General features: G+C 46.4%; 1 protein-coding gene across 3 annotated transcripts in view; it reads left to right on the top strand.

The window, feature by feature from the left end:
• The first annotated feature begins 7,574 nt into the window (after positions 1-7,574).
• Positions 7,575-21,660, top strand: part of Rxrg (retinoid X receptor gamma) — a 41,501-nt gene continuing 27,415 nt past the window's right edge. Inside the window, exon 1 of one of the 3 annotated variants that reach the window (XM_055624616.1) lies at positions 7,575-7,981. In XM_055624616.1, coding sequence (XP_055480591.1) covers positions 7,915-7,981 — 67 coding nt within the window. In that variant the 5' untranslated portion in view covers positions 7,575-7,914. Of the gene's footprint in view, positions 7,982-9,139; positions 9,207-21,660 lie in introns of those variants that run through there. The other 2 variants (XM_055624615.1, XM_055624617.1) reach the window with 2 other exon arrangements.

Genomic DNA, 21,660 nt, shown 5'->3' with positions numbered 1-21,660 from the left:
TATACCTATAATTTGCACCCTGGGCATGTTTAGGCCATTGCATTTTTAAAAATGATATCTGAGACAGTTCTAACTTAAAGCTGATCGGCTTCGTGCTGTAGCTCCCTAGTGTCTGTCCTCAGATCCTCTCAGTTATTGAGACTTCGCCACTATGGTTCTGTCCATACAAGCCTGTAATTCTGGGACAATGAAAGATGGGCTCTTAAGGTCCAATGGAGGGCTGGTGCGATGACTCAGTTGGGAAAGTGCTTACTGTGAAAGCATGAGGACCCCAGTTCAGATCCCCAACCCCTAGTTAAAAAAGCTGGGCATGGTGGTAGATTGGTCTGTATTACTAACACTGGCGGACTGGAGATAGGTGGATTTCTAGAGCTTGCTGCCCAGACAGCATAGCCAAATTGGTGAGCATTATCTATGACGAGAGACGGTGTCTCTAAAAATATGGGTGTAAAGAGCTAGAGGAAAGATACAAGTTGTCAATGGCTGGCCTAGCATATATGTGCTAACAAGTATGTACATGTGTACATGTCCATAGGCAAAGTCAAACTGGAATCTGGGCCCAGCCACACTCACTTCCTCACGCTCAGCATCCTGGAGTTGACATCAGGGGATCTTGCTATATTCAACATATGGTTACTAGGTTTCTGCTACATGTAAGATTCTGTTGTGGGGGCTTGGTAAGCCACAGAAATAGCTCAGACTTAGTTGCCAGTCGTCTAGGGTTTGCCACTCATTAAGACTTCTCAGATGATAATCCAGGGAGAAGCATGTTGACACAACGGTGGTGCCAGCCACAGCTATGGCAGTCTAGGAGAGAGGGGGTGGCGGTGAGAGGACCACCTAAAGGACTCACGTGAATGGCTTTCAGGGACAGACAGTGTTCGAACAGAGAGGAGAGGTGGGGGTGTGGGTGTGGGTGTGGGTGTCTCTGAACTGAGGAGAAGGAACACAGCATGAAGGGGACTAGGGTGTGGTACTGGAAAACGGCCATTCATCCACTTGCCCAGCAGTTAGGAGCGACAGAGGCAGGAAAGGGGATTCTGCACAGCACTGACATTAGTGTGGCCCAGCCAGCCCAGAGCCACGGGTGAGACAGCAGGGAAATGGAGCTCTAGAAAGCCAGGCCGTTCATCATAGGGGGTGGAACATTTTACCCCCAGAGCCTCTGGGGATCCCACCTGTTCACTCCCTCCTCAGCCATCAGACCTGTTGCTCTTTCTGCCCAGCACACCCCTCCCCCACCCTCTTGCTTTTTGTCCTGTTGAATCCTGCGGATTCAGATCTGACTGCAGTTTCCATTTCCTCAGGCGTTTGCTATGACCTTCCCATTTAAATTAGAGACTCCTTCTGCAGTCACCCATCTTATCCAATTTACCTTCCTTCCCGGCACTTATGGACTGTAATGACATACGTGCTTGCGACTACTTGTTTAAGATGTATCTCCTCCATCAGACTGCCTGAGCTCCAGGATGTCAGGGACTACATCTTTTCTATTCCTAGAACTTTGCTGATAATTGGAAGCCAATGAGTGCTGAACGAGTAATAAAAAAGTTAAAACAATGAGTGGAAAGCTCCACTTTGGAGCACACATGTGTGACAGAAACATACTGTGATGGTTCACACTGATTGTCAAGGTGGCAGAATCTAGAATAACCTAAAAGACAAACCTCTGGGCATTTCCCGTGGGAGATAATCTCCATTAAATTAATCAAGATGAGAAGAGCCACCTTACAAGTGAGTGGTGCCATTCTCTGGTCTGGGTTTCTGAACTGACCTAAAGAGTAGAAAGTGAGCTGATCACCAGCATTTACCGCCTCCTGCTTCCTGACTAGCAATGCAAGCTCCCACCTCTCACTTTCCCACCATACTGGACAACACCTTTGAATTGTAAGCTAAAATAAGCTACTTTTCCCTGTAGCTCCTTTGGTTGAGGCATTTAATCACAGCACCAGAACAATTAACTGAGACATATGTCATTAGTAAGAGGAGGACGAGACTCCTCTAGTGTCATGCTGGCTAGGAGTCAGAGTTGGGGATACGACTTTTTAGGAAAGGTTCACTTAGTTTTATTTCATGTTTATGAGTGTCTTCCTGCATGTATGCCTGTGCACCCTGTGTGTGCAGCGCTGGCGAGGCCACAAAGGGCATCAGAGCCTCTGGAACTGGAGTTACAGATGGCCTCTAGCTATCAAATGGGTACTAGGAACCCAACGTGGGTCTCCTGCAAAAGCAGCCAGTGCTCTTAACCCTTGACTCATCACTCTGGCCCCAGGAACCTGATGTCATATCCTCTTCTGTCTCTGCTAGTTATGATACCACATTCAAAATCTGTGTGTATGTTTGTCTATGTGTTTTATATACATATATACATGCATGTATATAACATATACACATATATACTTATATATGTACATACACTATTATATACATTTATATGATGTATAATTATATGTATATGGATGTATATATACACATATATTTGAGTAATTGATATGGATATAAACATGTTTTTGTTGTGGTCCCAGGTGTGGGATGTGGGACTGATTCAGATGGTCACAGCAGCAGACTATTTGCTTCGTGTGGGTGCTGAGAGGAGCTGTTTGCCAGCTGCAGATAGTTTAAATCTGAGGAGAGAATAAATACCAGAGCCCAGAGAGTGTGGAGAAGAGAAAGAACAAGGCTGTTCCTGTCTCCCTTGCTGCTCCTGCTTGCCGTTGTAAAACAAGAAGTTGGAGATCTCCTGAAAGGAGGATTAGACTGGCTCCAAGAAACCTGATGACCCTGACCAGCAGGAAGCAGCTAAGAAAGAACTCTGCCCCCTCTCCCACTAACCCTTTCTCTCTCCCTAAGAAAGAACTCTGCTCCCTCTCCCACTAACTAACCCTTTCTCTCTCCTACCTGGTGTTGAGATTGTGGAAGGGATTGTGGTGGAGTAGGGAGAGAGATATAAGAAATATAGATAAAAGAGTTTTTTAAAAAGTACGCCAACAAGTAATTGTCTTTGCTTCTCTGATTCACTACCTTGGTGTCAATTTGTTCATGTATAAAATTGAGATAATAAAGGCTGTATTACTTAATTCTAGCATTTTGGGAAAAATTTCGATTTAATATATATTGTTTTATAGGTAAAGTTCTAGAAAATAGAAAAGCACTAATCTATCACATCGCTATGAGATGGGCACATATGAATTCTGTACCTAATGTTTACTGGTAATCATCAAGTGAACGACTTTAGCTTTTCATTTGTGCTTGTTGCAAAATACTATTTTATATCACCATTGGTCAAAAGAAAAATGAAACTTACCAGAGTTATAGCTGTAGTCTTTGATTACCAGGCTTTTAAATATAAGATTTGCTGGCTGAGTTCACGTTTAATGTTATAGTGCAAATGCATGTCCTCATTTAATCACACACTCTATTCAGAGCTCATTAATACAAGTTCAATGCATCATTTAAGAGGACATTTAACCTTGACCAAAAGCAAGCCCAACATTTTCATGAATGAATTAGCTAGTTCCTCCTATAGACAAGGAGCGTTTGGTCATTTGTTTGAAATCTTGATGAGAATTTTGTAACAGTTGGAGATACTGCAGTGACTGAAGTTTGTGCAGCTGTCTGGGAAGGGCTGTGTTAGACATACTAGATGGTCAGATACTGTTGTTTGACCACCAGTGGTTTTGGGTAAGACACAGTGGTGCTGAACAAAAACAAAAACAAACCAACAACAACAACAAAACAGACCAAAGAAGAGTATCCACATTTCTTTTAACTTCGCATGAAGTCTCGGGTTGTTTAAACCTCATGGAAGGGAACCACGGGTTAGAGTACTCTGCTGTGTTATTGGCCCTTTGGGGCTATTGAAAGCCTGGCATATTCGATGCAGCATATTTACGAATGTCTTTTACCACTTATGTTGGAATAGCTCACAGAACCCACTGTCACTGCTAACAGTTAACGGCTCTGCAGTGAGCACGGGGCACGTGCACACTAGCTCCACGGTCCTGGTGATGCCATGAACCAGTAACTTCGAAGTCTCACCTGAACGCATCAGACAAGGAGTTTTGTCAGACACGGGCTTGGGGGAGATTTTCCTGTGAGAGTGTGGAACTGAGCTGGGATTTGAACAATAGGTAAGAATTAGGCAGATGGGCAAAAACCAAATGGAAACGAATAACAGACCAGACTGAAGGAACCAACAGAAAAGGGGCAGGGATGAGAAAACAAAGAAAGCATTACTCCTTTGAATTGGCTTTACAGTATAAAAACGAACACAAGCCCAGTTCTCATCACGCATGACCCACAAAATGAAAATGAAGTCCAGCGCCGTTGATGAAATGCATGACATGGTTGATTCCCCCTCCCCCCCCCCCCGAGAGTTCAGCTAGCCCCAGATCAGAGAGCTGTGAAGTGGCAGAACCGTATGGACCCTCCTTTCGACAACTGTCACTCAGCATTTCCCTATGCCTACAGGTCAAAGGTTCTGCTGAGACATAATGCAGAGGCCTCTGCATTATGGAATTTGCTGGGTTTTGGAATTTGCTTATTCTAGGGGTAAAGAGACAATGGTTCAGTGGTTAAAAGTTCTGCTGTTCTTCCAGAGACTCTGGGTTCAATTCCCAGCACCCATGTGCTGGTTCACAGCCACCTGTAACTCCAGTTCCATGGGATCCAATGCCCTCTTCTGAACCCCACAGGAACCAGACATATGTATGGCACACAGACATAACATGAAAGAAAACACCCATAGACATAAAATAATAAAAACATTTAAAGAAGTAATTTGCTTATTCTGCGAGGAATAGAAGTCAACGACATACGTAACAGTGAAACCGGAAGTAAACCACCACCAGATCATCTTGACATTAACCTTGGGCTAGGCTCTTGAGTGGGCATTTTAAGGGATGGGTGTCCAGTGTCTGAGTACTTAGAAGAACCCTTGCAAGCCTCGAATCATCAAACAGCTAACTGAAGCAACGTGTTTCCTTTCTCACACCCATTATCATAGAACACGTGGTCTGTTCTTGATTGAGACTCTTGCTTTAGACACCACCGTGGAGAAGACAGACAATTGGGAACAGGTGGTAGGTGAGCTTGCATTCCCTTTCCTCACCGAAGAGGAGAGTGGACGGAGCTTATTTAAAGTGAACTAAAGTGCCTCGCTGACGCTTTCATGCCATCTTTGTTGTCATCGCCAAATTAGCTTGTACATATGGAACATTTATTATGCCTCTGACACAGTCCAAGTGGTGGGCATGTGTGGGCTCGTGGAATGCTCACAGCCCAGAGAGATTCAGTAATTTACAGGTAACACCAAGCTATAGAAATAGAGTTGGGATTTTCAGCCTCTGACTTGGCACCAAGGGATGGACTTTCTCGTGGTCTAAGATGCTATCTTTGTTATATTTCTTTCAACATTTTGATTGATGGGTTGGCTAAGACATGGAAGGCCATCTGTTGTATTTTTCAGAAGTCATGAAGTGGGGATATGTATAAGAGATATGCTGGCTAACAGAAACATGCTCTAAAATATCTGGAATGAGGAAGGAATCCCCTGAATGTTTTCATTTTAGAGGAATATAGGTGGACAAGGCAAGGAGGCCCCTGAACCAATCATCCAGGAATTCGACGAGGAATGTACATAAAGGCAAGCATAGCATGAGGGGGGACATTTTATCAACTTAGTTCTCTGTGACTTAACATGTGGAGCTGCCCAGATACGGGTCCATGTGAACAAGTGGGCCTCCTGGGAGCTGCACCCCACACTTCCACCAGCCCCACCCTCGATCAGTGCTCTGAGAGCCAATGTCCAGCCATAGGAGCACCAGAGTCCATACAGCTCCTCAGTGGAACGATGTGACCTTCCTTCCTGACTCCAGTTGCTCTGGTCCCCTTCATCTTGTCATCTTGACTTTGTTCTTACCTTTTTTGTTTTTGTTTTCTTAGTTTTCATTTTGTTTTCTCCTAGCGGTCACATGTTGATTTTGTTCTACAGGACCCTGATTTGCTTTACCTCTCTGGCCATCTATGTCCTGTGGGCAGTACCAGGGGACACCACCATCCTTTGTGAAGCCTCTCAGTTCTCATCCCATGTCACTTGCCTGTGGGGAATGCACTGACCGCTTGCCCATTACCTTCCTATCTCATCTTGAAGAACAGTTGCCTGACTCTTTTCTCTAGCTTGAGGGTGTCTATAGAAATGACATAATTAGAAACAAGGTGTGTATTTTTGGTTGGTGTATGTGTGTGTGTGTATGTATGTATGCATTTGCCCATACACGCAAATGCAGAGGCAAGAAAAAGGATGTCAGGTGCCTTGTATCACTTTCTACTCTGTTCTTTTGAGGCAGGGTCTCTCTCTCTCTGAACTCCAAAACTTACCATTTCTTCTCCAACTAGGCTGGTGGCTATCAAGCCTGTCAATCAATCTTCCTGTCTCCCCTCCCCTCACCAGTCCTGGGGTTATAGATGCATATGGCCACATTTGGCTTTGTTCCATTGGGCGCTGGAGATCTGAACTCAGACCCTCACACACGCACATCAAACATTCTTACTCACTAAGCCATCTCCCCAGCCCTCCTGCACATGTTTCGAATAGTCTTGAAATCTTAGTTTTAGTGCTACCTACACTGTCTGAAAGAACCAGGAGCGTCTAGGGAAGGCGTGGCTGTATTTGACATGGTGGACCTTTGTCAGGACTTGCAGATGATCCAGTGACAAGCCCTGTGGCTTTCTCTTTTGTGGCCTCAAAGAGTAGAGGTAGGGCGGCAAGTGCTCTCTAGAGATGAAATGGGATGGTGGTGAGCTCCCAACACTGAAGGCGTTCAAATACAAGCTGAGCAGTGCGTTCTCAGGGAATCTACACAACAGACCTAAATATCGAAGGGGCTTAGGCTTTTGTCTGTGGGTCGGCTCTCTCCAAGGGCATCTTTGTGTCGATGACGATGATGCAGGGACATCCTCTGAGCAGGTGGCACAGTGACGGTGCTCAAGGTGAAGTTAGTCCCCCTCCCCCCAGTGAAACATCAGCGTGAATACCACTTTATGGAGGCAGCGTGCCCTTCCTACCTGTAGGTAAGCTTCCCCGGGAGCGTGCTCTGTCAAGCTTCCATTGTTGGAGCACAGACCACTGTGGCTGGCCACCCAAGCAGGAGGGGCCCAGCCCCGAATTTAAAGGCTGCTCTATTTTAGTTTTCCGTCTTTTGGGCATCTAGACTCATGCTTTTCTAATTTCGTGCTTATGAAAGGGCTCTGTTCTCTCTCTCTCGGCCCCCCACCCCTCCCGCCCCCTTTCACAGATCAAATAACAAGTGCACTGGACAGAGAGGAGCCAGAGTGAGAAAATGCATTTTAATAAAACCCCATTGATTTTTTTTTCTTTTCTTTTCTTTTTTTTCTTTTTTTTTTTTTTTTTGTGGGTGCGAGTCAAGGAAAAGGTACCCAAAAGAGTCTTTCTCGCCTGCCACCTCCGCCCCTCTCTCGTGACCTACTAGGGCAGAGTCACACATCGATTGGTTCCCAGCTAATAGATTGTGCCACCGGGTAGGGACCTCTGGGGACTCACAGGGAGCTAGAGGAGTCGCTCGCAGCAGCCCAACCCAGAGTTAATCAAACTAGCAACAGGATCTCAGGCGCGGCGGCGGCGGCGGCAGTAGCAACAGCAGCAGCGACGGCGGCGGCATTATGCGTGATTACTGACAGGCACCAGCTGCCGCCGCCGCCGCAGCCTCTCAACACTATGTGGACTCTCGGATCTAGAGGCAGATTCCTGACTAATCCCAGAGGGCTGGCCCAGCCTGCGCTCCCCCGGCTGCTAGCAAGCGATGGCCACTCTTGTTAGCCCAAGTTGAAGGAAGCCCGGCTGCGCCTGGGGAGCCGGGGAGAGAGGCTCGTACTCCTCGGAAGCGCGGTGGAGGGATGAACCGGACAGCAAACATGTATGGAAATTACTCCCACTTCATGAAGTTTCCCACCGGCTTTGGTGGTAAGGACCTCGCCTGGGCTCCGCGGTGGGAGTGTGAACCTGTCGGGAGGGGCAGGGAGGAACCGGGATAACGTAGCTGGAATCGAAGGCGGGCGTGTACGTTCCTATGCATGAGCGGTGGCTATGCCGCGTGTCTCGTGGGTGCTTGCCCGGGCAGAGGAGAGAACGGTCCCTGGGCGAGGGCGGGCTTGCACATCAGGGGAAGGTGCTGGGATATTCCGAGGGTCCTAGCCAGCGTGTCGGGAAGGGTTTGGAACAAAGATGAAGAAGCTTTGCTACAACCCCACATGTCTGTGTGTGTATGAAAAGTGAGAGAGTGAGGGAAATCGCCAAGATGTACCTATTATTTAATTTGTACCGAGAAAAGAAAAAAGTGATCTAAAAGGTTTACGCTTGGTCAAAAAGTCCCGGAAATACTTTACAACAAGGGCAAGGTTGTTTTTTCACTTAAAAGCTTATTTCTTTACAATTGGATTTTCAAAAGGGAAACATAGCCCTTTAATTTGGCTTTCCTCTCTGCTTTCTTCCCCTTTGATTTGCTAATAGCCTCTTCTCCCCTCCCCTGCTGCTGCCCCCAATTCCACAGCAAGAGTTGCTGTCATCATTTCCGCTTGGGGGGTCCAGATCTAGGGCTGGGGTAGGGAAGGCTAGACTCTAAAAACCCTGCGAACTGAGGCTTCACCGTAGCCAAGCCAAGGTAGTCCCTCAGTCCCCACAGAAGCTTCGGGAAGCTAAGTTCACTGGCTGCCTTCCTGCCTAGGCACGTCTGTCCTAGGTACCCCTCCTTTCAGGGCCAGAAGCCGTCCCAGACACCCAACCATGTGTGAATGCAACCAGCAGCCAAACCAAATCGACTTCTCATGTGTCTGGTGGTGGCATGGAGCTCATGTTCTTGGGAATCAAAGTCAGAGACTGTGCTGTGTGGATTCCGGCAGGCAGGGTAAAGCAGATAGATTTGCAAGGTCTTAAGAACTGAAGTCCCTGCTCCCCTGACCTCCTCTGTGGACAGGCAGCCAATTAATTGCAAAGGCCTGGGAAGAAAGTTTGCCTGCTTTACTGGACTGACCCCTCTGTGAGGCACCGTGACACACGACGTTTCTTGGGTGGAGGCTTTGGGTGAGGAGGTGTCTCATTCCTTCAGGGTGCATCCAGTGACTCTGGGAGCCACGCAGGAGCCAGGCACCTGGAGATCGAATGTGAATGACACGCTACCCTTTGCACCGGGGTAAGCTCACTCATTGTACGCAGTAACGCTGTACTGTACATATGGTGACGGAAGCATTAGGAGATTGATGATTGCTCCCAGGGGCAAGGGGACATGGGGATGGCACAAGGTAAAGCTCAAGTTATTTGGGCTGGTTTGACGGCTGAAGGTGGTGGCCAATAATACGACCCGACATGTGGCCGCCAGGTTGCAGTCTGGGCCTTTCTTCACTCCCATCTCAGTCCTTTTCACAGCTGAGAACAGCTTTTCCCCTTGCACATGAGCTTGGCTGTTTGACGGTCATGTTTATCTTCAGCTAGATTCCTGAGCCCTTCAAGGTCTGTGTGATGATGGCTTCAGAACGGGTGAAGAAAGAGAGACTAGTCTAAAAGTTCGCGGGGTCTGCTTGCTGGCACTGTGGAACGTTAACAACTCAAGGACCTTAGGGAGAGTAGAGGATGATCTCTCATTTGGATAGACATAGATAGCTGAGGCCTAAAGGAAGGGAGAGCTTAGTCCAAGGTGGTGAAGGGTAGGGTTGCAAAGGACTTCCAGAAATGCCTGTAACTTAAACTCTACTAGAATTGCTTTCACCCAAAGAAACACACACACACACACACACACACACACACACACACACACACACACAGAGAGAGAGAGAGACAGAGACAGAGACAGAGAGATAGAGACAGACAGACAGAGAGAGAGACACACACACACACAGACAGAGAGAATGAGGTCATTGGCTTTGGTCCTTAGTTTTTATCATTTGTCTGTGTGATCTTAGGCAAGCTACTGAACCTCTCTAGGCCTTTAACATCTTCAGTCTCTGAAGTGGAATTTGTAATCTCATTCTTAGCATTTTGTTTTGAGAATTGAATGAGATAGCTATCCCACAAAAAAAAAAAAAAGTGTTGTCTGTACATTTGGTACCAAATACAAATTAATATTTCCATTCCTCCCATTTTGCTCAGAAGCCAACATGCAAATTAATTTAAATACCAGATATCGCTATAGAGTAATGAATTGGGGATCTGGAAAAATGTACAACTAAATCTGCAAAAGCCCACACATTTTGCTGGCTTCAGTTTCCAATAATTTGTGGAGGCTCCAGTATTTAGTGTAATTGGGTTTCAGACCTGATATAACATTGGGGGAGGGTTGTTTAAATGCTTGCTTCTAACGGTGAGTTTCGTTGTCACTCCTAAGAAAGGAATGGCTTATTTTGCTTGGCTCTGTTGACGTCTTCCATTTTGTTTGTGTGAGCCAGTTAAGAGGAGGCCTGCACTCAATGCCAAAGACTTGCCTCTTCTGAACTGTCTAAGAACCTGCAGGAAGGGGGGGTCCCACTGCAGGCTCAGGGTATCTGGGAACAGTACCTGCAGCCATAATGCCTCTGCCTTCATAATTATGTTGGTGGGTAATCCCTACCCTTTCACATATTAGCAAATGGAGCCACAGAAGGATCTGTGGTCCTGTAAGAATCTCCAGGGCAGTAATGTCACTGTTGGGAAGTAATATTCATGTGTGGACCGTGCCTAGGATGTGGCTGAAGGCCAGTGTTCACGGGGACCTGCAAACTGCCCACTCTGAGCTTGGACTGTGCCCTGTATGGTAGAACTGTTTTCTTTTGCTTGGCTAAGTCTTGGATTGCCAACTGCACAGGAAAAGACTTCCCAGTAGGCTTTCCCGTAGAAGACTCGAGACAAAGCTTGTGGTAGCCCCATCCAATTGTGCACTAATGCCAGGGGAGAGAAGGAAAGGGGCAGAGGTGACAGGCACCTACGTGATCTGCTGGGACCAACCCAGTAGCAAGCAGGCTCGCTGGCACTGTTCGCTGTTCTGTTTCTTTCAGAGAGGAGTAGCCAAAACCGTTGGGAGGTAAAGGACCCTCACAGCCGGAAAATGGCGGAGCCAGCCCTGAATCCAGAAAGTCAGGCTGCAGGTCCTTGCTCTGCACAGCCGCCTCTCACAGCTTTTAAAGCCACCACACCTACTTTGCAAGGAAAGGGGCAGCAATCTACCTCACAACAGCCTGGAAAATTGCACTGATCACTGACTGTAGAATAGCTTAGGGACTACAGTGACCCAGCAGCTTCTTGGGGACCTCCTGATTTGTAAGAGCCCTGCCCATCGTGACCTGGCTATTGGGGTAGAAACTGCCCTCTTTTAACTTGAGAGGAGCCACGGAGGAGAGTCGAGCTGGCAGCGTTTGTGTATGTGTGTATGCACACATGGATGTATTTCCCAGAACACTTTTTTTTTCCCTCCACAGATGTGTGGGTGGTTAATTGAAAACTACCATGGGCGTAAGTGGTTAGGGTTTGTGTAGGGAGGAATAGCTGTTTATCAGATGTTGGAAGGAACATATTTAGGATAACTCTTTTCTGAAACGTTTACAATATTACAAAGGGGGTAGGTGGATCAGTAGCAATCAAGGGAAGAAACTATGCAAAGAGAAGCCTTTCACTTCCCCAATGGCATCGCACCGGAGTCAGCCGAGAGCTGGGCTTCAGTCTTGTGTGTCTGATGTCGGGGCTACTGGAGGAAGTGGCTGTTTTCTTCTCTTCTGTGAAAGTGGATGACACAGAGATTCAAAAAAAGGGGGGTGGGAGGCGGGGGGAGACATTTCTTTTTTAGAATTCCTGGGCTTGGGTGGCTCTCTTGAGATGGACACCCAATCCTAACTCGGTCATCCTCACAAAAGAGTCAAAGCAATGGTCTGCATTTATCAGGGACCTACTGTGTGCCAAGCACTCTCCGGGGTACTATATGCATGTGTTAGTGCTCTCTGGGATCCTTGGAGACTAGATACTATCATCATTTTCTTCATTTTGCAGAAAGTGAAGCAGAACCCTAAAAAGCTTGAGCAAACAGTCCAAGGTCATCTCTCCAGTAAGGAGCTAAGACCAGCTGGCTCAGGCCAGGTCAGCTGAGCTTAACCTTACACTGTGTGGCAGTGGCCAAGTGTGGCCACACCTGGGGATCGAGGCTGGGTGGGGTAGGAGGTAGTGCCAGATTCACCTGAAATAGGTGAGTTGTTTGTAAGAACAACTTAGGTATTTCTTTTCCCCTGTATTATTTACAACTTGTTTATGGGTTCATAGTGTTTTTTTTGTTTTTGTTTTTTCTTTTTGAATCATTGTAGCAAAAGAATAAAATATCTTAGTGGGGAGGCAGGGAATAAAACAAAGGTTAATCTTCCCACCTTACTCCCCAGGTGGATCACGTTTTATTTTAACATGTGCTGGATTTTTTCGTTCTGGGGCGGGGGTTGGCCAGTCAGTACGCAGTGCACACTTTTTCAGGCTATGCCGCATCTGGGAGAGGTTCTCAGACCAACCCTTGGAGTGGGAAACAGCTATAGCTCTGGCTGGCCTCCAGCAAGGCTGATGCTGGCCTCTAGGAGACTCTCAAGAAGTTTTATTTCCATTTCTGATTGCCTTTCCGTGAGTTGTGATTTCCAACACCCCGGTTGTAAATCACTATTCTTTTGGTTTATTTGTCTCGGAGCTGAGTCTCACAGTTAGACCAAGCATCCCGTAGGCTATTTGTCCCAACTGTCCAGTGACATGTGGCTTGGCCAGGATGCAGGGATGTATGCCATCTTCAGATTAATCTTCCCAGTTCCCTTGGAGCAACCTGAGTGGACAGGAAGAGGAGCAGGGGCAGGCTGCTAAGCCATAGAGTCCTCCCCTCCTCTGCTAGCCACTTTGGGTAGGTTAAGCACTTATCTACAGCTGTCAGGGTTAGACGGGTTTTTTGTTGTTGTTGTTTCTTTGTTTGTTTTGTTTTTGAGCATGGAAAATTATAAATAAGCGATAGAAGCTTGTTCCCCCTTTCCAGACAACATTTGGAGGCTGGAATTCTGAATGTACCTTTTTTTTTTTTCTTCTCCTTCTCAGAAGATGTCTGCTCTTAAAGTGTCAGAATGCACACTGGGACATGCTGAAGTAGACATGACCTGGGTTTGGCTCCTGGTTTCAGACAATCACAGATTAGCACATCATTCCAGGGCAAGGGCTCATGAGGCTGCCGTGATTGGTCCCACCCTGGGTCTTCCAGAGCCCGCTGTTTCCTCACCTTTGAATGAAAGAGCCTGGAGCCCCTTGCTGCCCTTGTTGGCTGCTGTGCCTAGAAGAGGGCAGGGGTGGGCACAGTGAGGATTTCCAGGTTAAAGGTCAATCCAAGTTCCTGTTCAGATTTCAGAATTAATATTTGGACTCTAAAAATGGAAAAGCCCGTGATCTTTAAATCAAAAGAACATTTACAAGAAGTTAGAGGACTGGCAGGGAAAGTGCTTAATAAATATTTTAGGCTGTTTGCCTGAGTTTCATTTCTGGCACTCAATATTTTTAGTCTCCTTTTTCCATTTTACTAGTCATGATTGTGATGGGGGGAAGGATCTGGGTGGAGAGCTTAGAGTTTGGAGCACCTGTGTTTCCTCAGCCCCAGCAATGAGGAGAGCAGAGCAGAAGTCAGAGAACAGGGAATTGGAACCCTATACTGATGTGAGAGTTCCTGTTCATTCATTCATTCATTCATTCATTCATTCATTCATTCATTCATTCAGCTTAAGAGCTAAAAACCTGGTATGTGTAGGACACCAGAGCAGAAGACCTGTTTACTGCTCCAAAGTCTTGAAAACATTTGGGGCTCTATTATTTCTGGAAATTTCTGTCAGGCCGAGCCTAAGTGTATTGATCTGAAAAAAATTCAGGAATTTCGAAGCCAAGAGCAGATGACACAAGGGTGGGGTGACAGTGTAAGGAATGAGACTTACAGTAAGGTAAGATGACCACGGTCTTTGGAAAGGTCTATTCTTATTCAGAGGCTGGGAGAAATGGAACAAGAAGCCCAGAGGGATGGAGGCCACACGTAAAAGAGCTCTGTGGGCAGAATCCATGTTCACAGACCTCAGCAGTAAAAAGTCATCCAGTGGCGTCCCTGGCACCTGCCCCGAACGCCTGTTGGCACACGGCCAGGAGGCTTCCCAGTGTTCACGCTACCAGAATAGGGAGCTTGCTTGTGAAATAGACGGTTTTTCTAAAGCGAGATCCCCTGCCACGTATCATTTGTTAGGGACAGTATCATGCCCGTCCGGACCAGCCTGTGCAGGCACCACTATGGAAAGAGAGGCGGGCAGACATGGTAGGAGGTTAGAACCCCGCTTTAAGTAGTTTACATACTGACCGTAGTACTTCACCGCAATCCCTCTTCAAAGAACCGCTTTGTCATCGGGAACCTCTGTTTGCTGACCTGCCTGATGGGGGTTAGTCTTCACTTACAAACCACTCGGCACCAGAGTGAAGTTGGAACGAAGCAGACAGTGGCCCCGAGGGGCAACTTTTCTATCTAAAAGGCTTGCCGTGGAGCCCGGCACATAGCACTGGGGGAAAAAAAAGGTTTTGAAAAAGCTAGTAGTTGCTATGGAAATAGCAGCATAGATTCATGAGGAATGTTATGACTATGGGCATTCTTTCGTGGGTTCAATACGTCTTGGTTTTGGAAATCAGGAGACCTGAAGGTTTACACTGTGTGGCCTTGAGCAGATCTGTCTCTGAGCTCATTCCCTCTTTTATAAACCAAGGTAGTTATTCTATCTATCTATCTATCTATCTATCTATCTATCTATCTATCTATCTATCTTTTATTTTTTGAGACAGGGTGACAAGGTTTCTCTGTGTAGCCTTGGACTCGCTTTGTAGACCAGGCTGGCCTCAAACTCACAGAGATCTGCCTGCCTCTGCCTCCCTGAGTGCTGGGATTATAGGCATGCAGTGCCTGGCCCAAGGTGGTTCTTAAAGTCTTATAAATCTGGTTCCTAGTCAAAAGCAATATAGTCTTATTGAATTATGACATAATCAGTTGAGAAAGGTGATTAATGCCATAGGGCACTGGGGAGATGGCACTTTCTCAGTGAGTGTGAGGATGTGATTTAAAATCCCTGGCAGACACTCAAAAGTTGGACACAGTGTCTCCAGCTGAGGTGGGAGGAGGAGCCATGGGAGGAGGACCCAGAAGCGAGAGGTGAAGTCAGGAAAAGGAGGCGGAGCCAGAACAGGGAGGCGGAGCCAGAGAGGAGGCCCCTGAGCCAGCCAGCCAGGCCAAACTAACCACCACCATCACCCCAGAGCTGTGTCCAATAAGGTGAAGTTGAAGACCTACACCAAGGTTGTCCTCTGACCTCCACACACAAACGTGTTGACACGCTCATACCTCCTTTCATAGGCAAGAATCTGTATACATTAACAAATAATAAACATAAAAGAACTGGTTATGGTATATGCTAGTTTGTATTTGCTGATCTGCAAAAAAATAAAGAAGGTTTGTTAAGCAAATAGGCTGGTGAGAGGAGCATTGAGCCTATTTAGGATACATCTGTTTTCAAGCAATTTAAAAAGCATAGTTAGGGTGTCATTAGCATATTAACGGGGTGTTAATTACAAAAGAGTCTTTTAAAGCAGGTTTCATAAAATCCCCACTTAGTAACCATTAGCTTATGGTACTTGAAACACAAACTATTCACGTGTGTTACTTAGAAGTAATAAAATTGTAATTTAAAAGTAATCTGCCAACTTGTCACGAATTTAAACTGATTTTCCTCTCAATTGATCCAAATGAGTGAGGTTTTTGCTATAATTATATGTAATGCTGGTAATAATGAGGCTGATTATCAATCTTTCCCTGCTTTTCACCATTCCATCATTACAGATTTTGGAGTGGGAGTGGAGGGAGTCAGGCAGAATGGGGGTGGGGAGAGAAAGCGGAGAAAAAAAGAAAAGATGGAAAGAAGTCGTGTTGCTCCCACCCCCCAGGGCTTCAAGCCCTGGGAGAAGCCACCACACAGCTTCTTCCTGAACTGTTAGAGCTGCCCTCAGTGGCTGGGAAAGGCTGTCTGCCTTAGGAGCTGGTCCTAGCCAGGTAGCAAGCAGCTGCGTTAGGCTATCGACAAGGCATCTTTTTGGTCTTACCCTTGCTTCCCCTCTCGGTGACCATTCTGCTTGGGCTCCCCATTGCCGGGGAGTCTTGTTTCTAATACCTCATCTTCTACACCTGTAGACGCTCAGCTCTGCCCCTGTCAAATGGGTAGATACTGACATGACAGCACTTTAGAAAACGTCAATATTGATTCAAATGTAAAAAAAGTATCTTAGCAAATCCAAGTGCAGATGGCTCTTCCCCAAAAGGTTGTGCTGGCCAGGGGCCCTGCAGAAGGGAACCACAGTAAGCTTTGCACTATGAAGGACTGTAGTCGGGACTAGGAGGGTCCTGTTAGAAGGATTCAGGGTCAGGATCCTGAGAGACGCCAAGAGCTGAATCATGAATAAAGAGGTGGGAAGGACTTTCTCAGAAACTGCTAGAAACTACCTTTGTACAACCAGCATTAAACTCAAGCCCCGCTGCTTTTCTTAGTCTCAAATGCCTTATTCCCCCACATAAGTTGTTTGATGCCACTGTCTCTCAGGTTTTACATCCGCACAAACAGGGACAATGAGCATGCCAGTCTCAAAGTATATGACACACGTTCGTGAGAGTATCATAATGGAGCCCACCGATTTATATGATGAATATGCGCTAGTAAAAAATTTAATAACTACAAGCCTCCAAGCACTGTTGGCATGAGGTGAGTTAATGTATGTAAAGTGTTGAAACTCTGTCTGGCTCATGGCAATTTCTCAGCGATATTAGCTACTATTGTCATTCAGGAGAGGAGACAACACAAAAGTGTCAATTAAAGGCCTTCATAGGGCAGTCCCCTGCCGAACTTGCTCAGCAGCCTGCCTGTGTATCTGGAGCCAAGTAGGGGAAAGATGTATAAGTTTTCCTTAAACAAAGAACAAGCCAGGCAGCGAATATTCTGATTGTCAGCTTAGGCACAATATCCTTCTACTGGATAAAAGGAAGGGGGCTTGGGTGTGGGATTGTTTCCCCCAGCGTGGGAGAAACCGGAGTGGGACAGGACCCTGGGATGCTCCTCCTCACCCCAACTTATTGTGGAGAATCCAGCGCTGAGAAGCTGCCGCCTTCCCCATGGGTGGGCATTAGTCTTTATCAATGGCTCATGACAAGTGTCCTTGCCCTCCTGAAGAGGGTTGCCAGTGGGAAAACAAACTCTCCACCCTGGCACAGCAGCAAAGGGGTGGACACGCCAAGCCATTTGCTCCCTTGTCTAGCCAGTCAGAAAGACTACCCGCTTGACATTTCACTCTCATTGGCTGAGGACCAGTTGCTAAGCAACTGCGTACCTTGGTAAGAATTCTGTCCATCCCAGGACTTTTCTCTTCTCCTTCTCAATAAGTATCAGTCTCTTCTCTTTTTCCCTTCTCTCTGTTTTTTATTCCTTTCCCTCTTCTCTCTCTCTTTCTCTCCTTTACACACACACACACACACACACACACACACACACACACACGCTCCATTTGCTGTTCAGAGGTTTCACAGATTTTGGTTTTGGTAACTGTCTGGAACACTGATTTCTCATCCAAATAATTTCTGTTAATGAATTCTGCATGTAGTTATACATAACAATTAACAAAAGTTTCACTGTTTAACAATTGGCCAACAAATCATATCTTGAGCACAGTACTAGGAACCATGACAGTAGTTTGTAACAGGGAAACTTCTGATGTTGTGGCATGATGTTGGGGTCTACAAATGTGCTAGATCGCATTCATGGCTAGTCCAGGGTGCATGTGGCCCATGCTGGCTGTATAAGCAGAGGCCTGGCTGACCGGTGATCCCCGGGAATTCTGAAGAGAAGTAAACAAAGAGGACTTGTGTGTCAGACTGAATCATGAGACAATATGAGGGGACCTAAGGAAGGCACCCGGGTAGCTGGGGTGACAGAGGAGCACTTTGGGCTGCTTATGAACCAGTGCTTTAGAAAATTCAATATTAAAAACCCTGGTGTGCCTGTATCTGTGCTTACTAATTGAAACCCTGACCTGAGCTTTCACTATTCACTTGGATCGGACAAATTCGTTTTTTCCGGGTTAGGTATTGAACCCAAAGCTTTGTGCCCTGCAGGCAAGTGCTACCACCGAGCCAAGCCATTTGGTCCTCCCAAAGCTAATCTTCGGTGGCTGCCAATTCATATGAAGTCCCTTCTTCACACTTCCTACAGAGTGGAGAGCCTTCCAGCTGCCACCACCACTACGACACACCACGGATTTAAGGCACTCTCTCTGGTTCTTGGAGGCAGGCACGGTTATCTCATTCCACACAGTTCAACAGAGAAGTCCAAGCAGACTCAGGTTCTACGAAGAAGCAGAGACCCAGGGGCCAGCACGCATGGGCACAGCAAGGAGGTTACGTACAAATGAGGACAATGGGCTTTCTGTGTCCAGAACTCTGAGGAAGTAAATCTCGGTTGTTTAAGAAAACGGAAGTCTCCATGGCTGAAAGAGTGGAGCCTTGAGGTCAACCTAGGGCATTTTTTTCCATGTCAGAGCATGTGTCTCCTCTATAGGACTGAACACAAGTGCAATCACTATCTCAACATGTATAGACTTTGGAAAGTGGTAGCATTCTTTCTGTATTCTTTGTACTCTTGTCATGGTTTTGGCTCCTGACGATAACTCATCATTTCAAACTATACCTGCCACACAGCTTGAAGGCCTACAACGTCAAGTTGGTAGTAGCAGGGCCTGCTTAGCCAGTGGTTAAGCTCAGACCATTCCAGACTCCTGTCGCCTGTGCTCAGCCTCCAGTGCCTGAGAGCTGTGCTCTGGGCATCACTCTCATAACAGAGCTAGCTGGAAGACTCATGGGCTTACCAAGTACCAGCTCCTTGCTGGGAGACACGAGGACCATAAGAAAACACTTTTCCTGGGACTACTGTCAGGAAAGAAGGGGGTCTCCTGAGGAATTTCCAGCAGATAAGTCATCTTATAAAGAAGGTGCTGTTACGAAGAAAGAAAATGAACTCTGTAGTGCCATCCAAGGGCATTTTCTAGATTTCTGGGCAGTTGGTGTGTTGCAAATGACCTAAGATCAGGATGTAGGAGGAGGGAGCCAGGAAGGCCGACAGGATGCACAGAAAGGGTCCTCATACAACGTGAGCCCAAGAGAGCAACTGTGTCAGCTCAACTCTACCACTGTAACAAGGCCCCTCAGACTGGCTAATTCAAAAATAATAACTTTTTTCCCGTTGTAATTCTTGAGGCTTCAAAATCCAAGATCAAAGCCCTGACAGATTCAGTGTCAAGAGAGGGCTGGCTTTCCATTCTCATCAAGGCACTCTTTGTGAATTCTGATCCTCTAATAATAGAAGGAGTGGAAAAGAGATGAATGCTGTTTCCTCACGTGCAGAAGAAGTGTGGAAGGCCACGTAGCATTCTGAAGTGTCTATTAGAAGGGCACTAACCCATTCATGAGGATGCATCCTGAGGCTCTCTTCCCCTCCTCAAACTTTAAATTTGAGTTCCAAAATGAGTTTTGGAGGGGTATGCTCATTCAGTCCACAGCAAGGTTCAATATCTTCGCTAAAAGCAAAGCCACCGTTGCTAAGAACCGCTAGGCCCTTGTGAGGGATAGAGTTCCAAAAAAACATTGTGTAAGATGCATTTCCCTCTTTGAATTTGATTTGAGTTTTGAAAATCTAGTTATAAATTGCCTACTCCTCCTGGACTCATTAAGACATAAGAAGTAAGCCACATTACATTAAAAAATATATTTATTTGCTTGTGTGAGAGTGAGCATGTGTGTGTGTGTGTGTGTGTGTGTGTGTGTGTACACGTGAGTGCACTTACCTGTCACATACATGTAACATAGCATATGTGGAAGATCAGAGGATAACCTTCAGGAGTTAGTTCTTTCCCATTATGTGAGTCCTGGACAAAGTACTCAGGTCATCAGATTTGGTAGCAAGTGCCCCGACCCAGTGAGCCATCTTGCTGGCCCTGTACCCCTCTAAGACGGTTAAAAACTGAGCATGAACGCACCATTTCATTCTATCTCAACAAAGATCCCTTCCCACCACTGCAGTTCATATTGAATCACTTTCATTTTTACTGGCTGCAGTCACAATATGCTTCAATTTTCAAATTGCTTGCATGTCATCTCTAAAACAACTGCTACATTCTTTAGTATCTATTTGTATGTTTCTGTGCAGATCAAGCAACATTAATTTCTTCCCTTCCCTTCCCTTCCCTTCCCTTCCCTTCCCTTCCCTTCCCTTCCTTTCCCTTCCCTTCCCTTCCCTTCCCTTCTTCTCCCTCCACTTCCCTCCCTCTCTCCTTCCTCCTTCCTTCCTTCCTTCCTTCCTTCCTTCCTTCCTTCCTTCCTTCCTTCCTTCCTTCCTTCCTTCCTTCCTTCCCCCTTCTGTTCTTCCTTTCTTCCTTCCAAATACAATATACTTTGTATTTGGTGTATTGTTTCTTGACTCATTTCCATGACAAAGAACTAGGGAAGGAGCGACTTAAGGGAAGAGGGATTCATTTTGGCTCACAATTAGGGGGGTACAGTCCATCGCAGTAGGGAAGAGAGTGCAGCAGGACTAGCCTCTGTGTGGGGCTATTTGCTCTTATCTCAGCAGACCAGGAAGCAGAGTGGGGGATGCCAGCACCCATCTGGCATTGTCTGTTGCCCCCAGTTTTTCAGCCCTCATCCATGGGGTTATTACGCTTACATTCAGGGTGAGTTTTTCTTCCTCAGTTGAACCTCTCTGGAAGCAGACTTGCCCAAGCGCATCTCCTATGGGAATCTAAATCTACTCAAGTTGACAGTGAAGGCTAGCCACTATGCTTGGCATTTCTGTACGATCGATTTATTGCTTAAAAAAATTTAAATAGTTCTCTTCAGAATGATAATTTTAGACAAAAATAAGATGCTGGGCCCAGGTGTGGGTAAGTGTGAGGTCTTGAGGTTGTTCTCTGCATGAAACAATTGTCCTATCTTTAATTTTTTTCCATTTATTTTAATTAATTAATTTAGTCTTTCTCTCTCTCTGTGTGTGTGTATGTGTGTAGATGTGTATGTGAGACAGAGGACAATTTGTAGAAGCCAGTTTTTTCCTTCCATTATGTGGGTTCCAGGATTTGAACTCCAGGCTCTAGACCTGGCAGTTGGTGCCTTTACCCACGGAGCCATCTTGCCAGCCCTAGAGTAAGCCCTCTGCTTAGGAAGACCTCAACTTAGAAAGCAGAAGGCCTAAGAGATTCTCCAGATGGACATTTTCTTAGTGGCTCCTCGTTTTTAGGACCAGTTCCCAGCTAATGTCTGACACCCTGGCTCAGCCCCAGAACGTTAAGGAAGAAGGTTGTTCCCTGCCTCCTAATCCTGGTACTTACTGCTCAGGACCCTATGTACCTCACATAGAGTGTAATTCACAGGAGGGGTTTGGAATCGGGCAGCTTCTCCTGCAGACCATACTCACTGACGTCACAATTTCCTCATTCTCTGTCCCTGTTTATAACAAGTTGCGCGGCCGAACTAAGTGCAGCGATTTTGCACATTTCTTTGCACCTGTCCT

This window comes from Psammomys obesus, unplaced genomic scaffold (genome assembly GCF_907164565.1).
Source record: "Psammomys obesus unplaced genomic scaffold, mPsaObe1.curated_primary_1811, whole genome shotgun sequence".
NCBI classification, from domain to species: Eukaryota; Metazoa; Chordata; class Mammalia; order Rodentia; family Muridae; genus Psammomys; species Psammomys obesus.
The sequence above is the reverse complement of the archived record's forward strand: the minus strand, read 5'-3'. Positions and strand labels throughout refer to the sequence as shown.